This window comes from Xiphophorus hellerii, chromosome 19 (genome assembly GCF_003331165.1).
Source record: "Xiphophorus hellerii strain 12219 chromosome 19, Xiphophorus_hellerii-4.1, whole genome shotgun sequence".
Taxonomy (NCBI): Eukaryota; Metazoa; Chordata; class Actinopteri; order Cyprinodontiformes; family Poeciliidae; genus Xiphophorus; species Xiphophorus hellerii.
The window spans coordinates 20,735,162-20,744,118 of NC_045690.1; the positions used below are offsets into that span (position 1 = coordinate 20,735,162).

An 8,957-nucleotide genomic window follows, 5' to 3' on the forward strand; every position below is an offset into this window, starting at 1 on the left:
CAATTTAGTAAATTAGAATATTATTAACAGTTTGTTTATTTTAGTAACTGAGTCCACTAATTGAAACACATTGTATAGATTAATCGCAAAAAACCCCCAACAGACTGTTGTTTTTTCTGTTATAGCCTATGAAACCAGACACTTAAGAGCAGATATAGTCTGACTTTGTCATTCAGCTGCATATTTAAAATGTACATATTGAGAGAAATCAATAGAACAGAATATTCCACCAAATTAATGCAGAAATATAGACTAAATATAAAGTGTGTTTAAAACCTGCTTAATGGCTATATTCAAAATGTACTTTTAACACTATGTGTTTTCACTGGAACTCATTGTTATTTGCATGTCAGGCTCCACAGGGAAAAGAAGTTCAAACATTATGGAGATATTCATTATCAGGTCTGATCAATTATTGGGTTTGACTGGACACTGACATAGAATACCATACAGGATTTTATTTTACTTCTCCCTAACAAGGGGGTTCTAAAATAAAGGTGCTCTAGGAGAGGAGCTCTAAATATTTGTCCTGTAGGGGGCGACAAAGTATGACACATAGCTTGGAGTAAAGGAGTTTTGGTGCTGGATTTCATTTTTCATTTTTTTCTTTTCACACACCAGGTTGTGTTTGGAACATAACCGCTTAAATAAAAACTAAATTTCTCTCTCCGTCTTCCTGTGGTCTCGCTGCAGAGAGTCTAGAGAATGTCTTACTGCAAAAGTATTCACACCCCTTGAACTTTTACAACCACACACCTCAATGTATTTGGGTGAGTTTGTGTGTGTGTGTGTGTGTGTGTGTGTGATTGACCAACAACTAAGTAGCAGTACTGAAAAGCGTGGCATGTATTTCTATTCACACCACTTTACTCTAATGAACTGTAATAAAAAATCCAGTTGCCATCAGATGTTGCCTAATTAGTAGATAGAGTCCAGCTGTGTGTAATTCAGCATCAGTATAAATGCAGCTGTTCTGTGAAGAGATCCCCTTAAGTTTGTTAGGAAATATTAAAGGATAAATAGCATCACGATGATCAAGGAACACAGCGATAGTTATTTAGGGATAACTACGTTAGAAGTTTAGTTAAACTGACAGAAAACCGCTTGATCTCTCTGGAGCAGCTGCAGGCGGTAAAATCTGCCAATAGAGCAGCTATTAGTCATGTACCTCACAAACCAGATCTTTATGGAAGAAAGACAAAAAAGGATTTTGTTAAAAGAGGGAATAAAAAGTCCCGGTCTGCTCAGTGAAAAGCAAAACTAACCTTTTTGAGACTGCGTTATTGAGAGGACAAAGTATATTTGGTGAGGAATCACGGAGTGGGAGTGAGTTTGTTCAGGAGGGACAGGGAAGTGCAGGGCAATCCTGGAAGAAAACCACTTAGAGGCTGCAGAAATAGATCAATATTTATGTCAAAACTACAGCTAGTCAAATGAGTTTTGGGGCCCAATAGTCAAAAACTGATAATCACAGTTTTTGTTTTTCCAATCTGACCAAACTTTTTAAGGACAGGCACATTTTTTATCTTTGGAAGCGCAAATCCGGCAGACACATTCACCCCTCCTCCAAAAGGAAACACTAAACATACGATCCAATCAAAGTCAAATTCGTTCAACTTATTTGCGCTCCTGGTTTTTAATTTTTTTTAAAATTTTAGTTCTTTACCAAAAAACGGAGAGGAGAAGAAGGAGGGGGAAAAAAATACCGCGGACTCACATAGGCCGTCTTGTGTTCTTCTGCAGCGTTTAAACAAACCTGACTTTTTGACTCGCCCTCGGTGAGAGCACCAACATGCAGCTGCTGCACCGTCACGCAGCCTCACAAGACTCCAGTTTACTGCAGAGAGAGAGAGAGAGAGAGTGATGTGGCAGCCAAGTAATTATCCAATCACCCCCACCACAACTACACTGCTCACCACCCCGCCTTTCCCAAAATGCTAATGGTAGATTTACAGGAGACGGAGAGGGCAGAGGGCATCAGTGGCAGGTGCAGCTGCTGGAGCGAGATGCAGTACGCTGAGGGCTAACAGAGGAGGCATTGTGGCTCTTTAGGTGATGGATGCGCCGTCGGACCGGGATCGGATAAAGCGCTGCTGAATAATCTGTGCATCGTCGGCACTCGGTGGCCACCATGTGAAGGTCAGACACTTGAGTGATGATGGAAAGCACCGGGAGGGAACCTGGATTCAAATGAGCTGGATTAAATTTACAGTCAATAAATAAATAAATAAATGCAATTATAGTGAGAGGTCTGATGCTGGGTTCTTAAAAGGATATTTAAAGCCAAAAAACAACTAGAATATAGAAAATACAGAGGCTTTTACTGTTGATATTACTTCTGGTTTATCTCTGTGTTGACTGCCTGGCCTCAAAAAACAACAAATCTACACAGAGGTAGGTTTCTGAAATCTGATCAGAAACGTTATGAGTTTTTTTATTCACTTTAAATGTAAAAGAAATTTTCTCGGAAACTAACGTTTTACTGTAGCTTCCTTCGGTATTCTATACTGCTATAAAAGAAATGGTTAGTCTAATAAATAAATCAGTTTTGGATATGGCAGATGACATTTCTTGATTGGTCATTGTAACATTTGCCCAATCAACAGGTCATCCCCAACAGAATGAGGCCATGTTATGATAACGGCATCATCTTTCTTAATATGCATGAAAAATCTTCTAGATTAGTAAGGATACAATCTTACAACTACTTGCATTAAACAAGTTTTCAGGAAGCAGAGGATCATCCTTATCATAATCTTTGCTAGTTAGGAGAATCATGACTAACAAGCACCTTTCAGTGTTTCTTTCATAAAGGCGTCTGGTTTATTTTCAATGTTAAGAAAAACAAACAAAAAAAAAAGGTGGTCTGGTAATTTAGGTCATCAAACGTTCCCCAACTTTTAAAACTCAATCTAGGTCACATGTAAACCTTTCCCATGGCAACCGCAGCTAAGATGTGCTAGTCTTTAGCATTGACTCTGAGGGTGAAGAAGCTCATCTTCCCAGCAAGATTGACTTTAGCATTAGCGCTCTGGCTAAGCTAATTAGAATAACACTTGACTTGAACAAACATTTTCACATAGCCTAGAAATGTTAAGACAGGATTTGTTTCCAGTAAAATGTAGCTACCGTCAGATCTAAAACCAGCCTGATATTTAAAACAAACTTTATTTTTTGTAGTGCACCTTCAGCTAATGACTTTGGCTATAAAGTTGAGCGTAAGTTTATGTGGCTCTGGCTGTTTAAGTGAGCTCAACGAAAACCTCCTCCTCAATGTGAAACCTGCTGTGCACATCCATCATCCAAGGTGGGAGCCAAACAGCAAAGCAATAGTTTTGATTGGAGCCGTATACATTCAAAAACTAAAACGTTTTCTCATGATCTGTGCCTCTTCTTTCCACGTTTGGTTTTGTACAGTTTCAAAATGACAGAACATTTCCAGAAACTGCCGGCATGCAGAGCCCAGCAGCAGACTCCAGGGACCGTGTGAGAAAAATCTGCCTTTTTGGCCGAGGAGGGATTGGGAATGGAGAGCTGAACAACAGAGTAAATATTTGGCAGTGGAGGGCTCTTGGAAGCGGCAGAGTGCCCACTCCGGCTGAAGCCTGTGGGTGTTAAATAGATTAAGGGGGCTGCTGGGTCATTGTGGAAAGAGAAATTCCCGCTCTTTGGACACGACTTCTTCTTTGCTTTTTGCGTGTTTTCGCTCTCCAATCGAGTGGCCTATGTAAGCAATCCACTTCAGCAGACCACGAGGTAGCTACTGTATTTCCCAACCATAAGGTACACTGAAAACAATAGCAATTCTGTATCAAATTCTATGTACTTTATCTGGTTAGATTTTAACAAGTTATTTGTAATTAGAATTTAAAAGAATTCTTGTCTAGCTATAACTATTACATTTTTTTTTCATATGGTTTGTCCTACTTTCAAAGGGAACAAAAATAGTAATTATTTGGGATTAAGGCATAAAATATTTCTGGAAAAGTAATAAACTTTCTAAATCTATTGCTACAAAGTGGAACACACACAGTTTCCCTGACAACCACAGCTAAAATTTGCTTTAATTTGCAAGACCACGGGGTTTAAGATGCACCGCTTTCTAGTTTGTTTAGCAGCATGAACAAGCTAGCTTAACTTTAGCATTGTCACTATTGCTTAACTACCTACATCTGGATATATATATATATATATATAATATATATGCTTCCTGTCCGAACACCGAAGCGTTTTCAACTTGAGCAGATAATAGTTTTAATAGTTAATGTTTAATAGTGTCCAAAATTCATTTTTATAGTGTAAGCATCCACAATAGAATTAGTCTAATAATTTTTTCCTTAATTTTTTTTTTAATCACTTTTTGTTTGTTTGATTCACATTGTAATGTTTGCAGAACAGCAGCAAAGGCAGAGATGGAGATTATATTCAAACAGTTTGGGGAAAAAAGAGAAGAAAAGATGCCGACTTTGCTGAGCTTTGATTCTAAAGGGAATTTAATGCGACCTTAATCACACATGTAATATTGCTCCGGCCCACAGACACGGGCGGCAGGAGACGCGGAGCAGTAGATAGTGTCCCAGATCCCATTGAGCCCCATTGAAAACCATGACAACACAGAACAAGCTCAGATTTATCCCGTGAAGTTAAAGCACATTGTGTCGGGGCGTCAATCAGCCATTATAGCCGGACTGAACAAATGCAAAATCTTGACTGGAACAAATGCTTCCAACGGGTCTCGGACGCGGGGCTACATTTTCCTCCTTTGTTCCCCTCCTCTGGTTGGCATGTATTGGTGTTGCTCCCCCGCCATCTCTCCCCCCCTATTTCTCGCCCGACCACCCAGGACGCCCCGGGGAGGCAGGTCCACCACCACCACCACTCTCCTCCTCGGCCCTCACGGCTGCACCTCGCCGGAGAGGACGAGGCTCGATGCGAGCGAAGGAGGAAAGAAAATTACGCATCACATCAGGCTGGATGATTTGAAAAAAGACAAAGGGAAAAAAAAAAAATGTTAGGTGAACTTATATGTTATAGATATTTGGTTCACTTGAAATCATGATTTCCTTTTTATTTTTATGTTTTAGACTCTTGTTCAGTGAAATCAGAGAAAAATCATTAATAGGGAATATGCAAATTTTTTTGTGTTATGCGCTAGCAGAGTGATTTGTTTTGCCTGCTAATTAAATCTTGCGTGGAGTGATCAATCACTGCAAGGAGAGGAAAAAGGACCGACTGGAACTCAAAGTGATACGTCGCAAGCACGTAAAAAAATATCTTTTTAAAGGCATTAAGCACTGCTGCTGAAAAGTGAAAGATATAAAGCACGTCTAAAAAAAAAACGGACGTCTGTTGACGTCCAGTAGTGTTTTAAATCTTACCACAGTTTAGAAGAAATAAACTAGCCTCGCTTATAACGTTTTAAAATTTTTTATTGAGGTCAGATAAAACTGAATAAAGTCCAGTTCAACGGAGCCACAGACTGTCCGATCCGAAAGAACCGTAGAATGACATCAATTTTAATGTATACGTTTCTTGTCAGTTAAAAGTTGCGTGCGCCACAAAAGTTACATTTGGAGGTCATTAAGTCTTAGCTAATAAAACTGGATAAACTTTAATCGAGCCTGTTACTTTCTAAATATAATGCTGATGATTTTGATTGTAAAATGAATTGCTTCGGTTTAGCAAAAAAAAAAAAAGAAAGAAAGCTTAACATTTAGATTAGGATTCGACTAAAAATGTCGATTAAGCCAGCTGTTAGCCAGCTGTTAGCTAGCTGTTAGCCAGCTGTTCTCACTTTCTCTAGAGTCCAGCAGGAGTGGCTGAAGTGTTGCATCATCATTAATATCCCATCTTAATCAAAGTAGACATTGACTTGTTTGGGAAGGTTTCTGAGCTGGAGCTAAAACTTTATTATTTTTTTCCCTGCTTCTGCTAGCTTAACGATGCTAAAGCTAGCATGCTAGCAAGCTTCCATTTTTAAAAAAATCCTCATTAGTTAATTGGAAATGAATTCTTTTTAAAATTATTATTGTTTATTAACATGGAGGATAAAGAAGAGTACTTTATGACTGATACTTAAATGAACGATGTTTTAAAAGACTATTCTGGACTGGGGAAATAAAAAATAATGCTGCTTCAAATTGATTTATTTTATACGGCTACATCCCCTTTTTTTTTTTTATCAAAATACAAAGTGAGAAAATAAATTGACTCATTTAAGTGATTTGAGTAAGATTATCTTAAAAACAAATTCGATTTTAAACATTTTTTCTTCAGTTTCTTCACTGTTACATAAATTCGAAAAATTTTTCAGTGCGCAACAAAGTTTTGTTTTGTTTTTTTAAAAGTTTTACACATTTTATTTTTTTTTCTAGGCTGAATAAAGACAATAAGTGGCCGATATGTAACATACTTAAAAATACGTCCTGCGACCGGAGGGAAGGCAGAGCAAATGGGTTTTGCGAATTATTTCAAACTTTTTCACGGCCTCCGACTTGTAGGCCTCGTCAGCACAACAACTATTAAAAGAAGCGTTTAATTCTCGCATCTTATGACCGGAAGAAGCCATATATTATCCGGGGGGAAAAACACACACAAAAAAAAAAACCTCAGAGCGCATCCTGTTGGAATGTTTGGGAATCCTCCACCGCCCATAAAGCTCCATAAACTTCTCACGCCTGTAAGCGATCCGCACATTAGCGGCGCATTAGTTAAACCAACTCCGCGGGCATCACGCTAATTGCTCACTTTGTATGCAAATATTGGACACGTTGTTTGGACAAGAGCAGGCGGGAGAATGGGGGAGGGGGAGGGGGGGGGGATACGGAGGGGTGGAGGAGGGTGGAGGGGCTGATGATGGGACAGCCTCTGTTGTCAGTTGCCACCCAAGACGTGATTCAGCTCCAACAATCACCATTATCTGTTCCTCAGTTGGACGATACGGGACGAATCTGTAATGATGACGAGTGTTTCCTTGGCTCTTTGTTGAGTTTTTCTTTTCTCTCTCTCTCTCTCTCTTTTTTTTTTTTTTTCTTTTTTCAACGTCCACACCCAGCCGTCATTGGTGACAGCACTCCAACCATTCAGGTAGTGAACGGAGGAGGGAGGCTTTATAAGCGAGCGGCGCATGGAGAGTGCGGTTTGTGTAAACACTGAGGTCGGCGCTGTTTTGACACGCCGCAGCAAAGTGGGAGAGGTTTACTTTGAGGACTCGGTTCCTTTTAATGCAAAAAAAAAAAAAAAAAAGAGGAGAGAGAAAGAAAGAAGGAAACAAACCTCGGATTGTCACTGAGTGGTACGCGATGACTGGTGCGCCGAGCAGGTTCAGTTTTTCCGTCAGGAGCATCCTGGACCTGCCTGAGCAGGATGCGGAGGCCGCGCCGCGGTCCTCCTCGGTTTACTCCTCCTGCTCCTCCAGCTCGCCCTACACCTCCTGGGTGGAGTGCGATCGGAGCCCCTGCATGTGTGAGTTGTTGGTGTTTACTGGCAAAATGCATTTCTTAAAAGAGCAAAATATAAAGGATTGCGCCAAAACAATATTATTTCTTCTTGTTTTCCCTCCAGCTTCTGATGAGGGCAGTTTCGAACCGTCCCCCGACTCAACCAAGCCGGATGACTCGTCCCTGGACTTGGAGCCGGTTGAGAGGATCAAGAAGAGCAAGAAGCGCCGCGTCCTGTTCTCCAAAGCCCAGACCCTGGAGCTGGAGAGGCGCTTCCGCCAGCAGCGCTACCTGTCCGGGCCGGAGAGGGAGCAGCTGGCCCGGCTCCTCAGCCTCACTCCGACCCAGGTGAAGATCTGGTTCCAGAACCACCGCTACAAGATGAAGAGAGGCCGGGCGGAAGGCGCGCTGCCGCCGGACGCGGACATTCCGCAGCCTCCGCTGCTGCGCAGGGTGGTCGTTCCGATTCTGGTCCGGGACGGGAAACCCTTCCACACCTGCTTCATTGAGGCGGACAAAGCCAGCTGCCTGACCTCTCCCGCGCAGCCTCATCCTCAGGCCGTCCCGTTCCCTTTGGCCTTCCCTCCTCTCCAGCATCCCTCCCCCGGATCGCTTTCGTCCCGGTACCAGCAGCACTTTCCAGCCGCGGCGGCCTCCAGATTCGCCTGGAGGAACTTTTGGAGCGACTCGGTCCCCTTTGCCCCTCTCAAATGAAGATCCTCACGTGAATGCACAAACTCATTTAGAATGGCATCAAATGTTGTCTAAATGTTTTACACATTTCTGAGCTACTCAAACGTTTAGATTCACACTTTAGAGCGAAGAATATTTTGCACAAATTTTTTTATGTGTTTATTTTTGTACAGCTGATTCTTGGTTCAGCGCGTAGGACGTTTGTTTTTTTTAAAGTGATAATTCATTTGTGTGTATTTTACTTTCCTGTGTTTTTGAAATCTTTTAATTATTTGTATCAATAACTTTTGTTTTCATTCCAGTAGATAGGGATGTGTATTGTAAGAAAATCAGCCTTTAGTCTCAATTTTAAAAAACGAAAATGTGTATTTTTTCTTCTTCTTTGTCTTCCAGAAACTTTCTGTAAAGTTTAAGCTGTTTATGTAAAACAATTATAAATAAAATCACTTATTTTGGATTAATACTTTTTAGAGTAATGTGTTTATTTTACATGTGAACTCTAGCTGCACATTGGTTTGGTAAATTTTGTGTCATTTTAAAACATGTAATATTCACTGACTGGGTACATGAAGGGCAAATAGATGTCTACATGTTATAATATACATACAAATATGTGTAATTATAACATATAAAATATATTATGGATACATTTATTTAACCATAAACAACTTCTATTTATATACATAAATATGAAGGATGTTTTGGAAGACAGTTTGCCTCTTTTTAACATTTTTCATTCTATCCAGAATTGATTCATATCCTAAAGGGAAGAGAATGCATATCTCAAAAATAATCAATCTGTACGTGTTTAATCCACATATATGT

The 8,957-nt window shown here is 40.4% G+C and overlaps 1 protein-coding gene across 1 annotated transcript; it reads left to right on the forward strand.

The window, feature by feature from the left end:
* Window positions 1-6,848: 6,848 nt before the first annotated feature.
* On the forward strand, window positions 6,849-8,568 carry nkx2.9 (NK2 transcription factor related, locus 9 (Drosophila)). The gene is made up of 2 exons (XM_032546644.1): window positions 6,849-7,464; window positions 7,564-8,568. The coding sequence occupies exons 1-2, from the start codon at window positions 7,224-7,226 to the stop codon at window positions 8,151-8,153; spliced, it is 831 nt and encodes a 276-aa protein (XP_032402535.1). The 5' UTR covers window positions 6,849-7,223; the 3' UTR covers window positions 8,154-8,568.
* Window positions 8,569-8,957: the final 389 nt, after the last annotated feature.

Coding starts and splice junctions, on each gene's coding strand:
- nkx2.9 (XM_032546644.1), top strand. CDS start 7,224: ATGCAAAAAAAAAAAAAAAAAAGAGGAGAGAGAAAGAAAGAAGGAAAC. Junction 7,465..7,563: donor CGATCGGAGCCCCTGCATGT/GTGAGTTGTTGG, acceptor TTTTCCCTCCAG/CTTCTGATGAGGGCAGTTTC.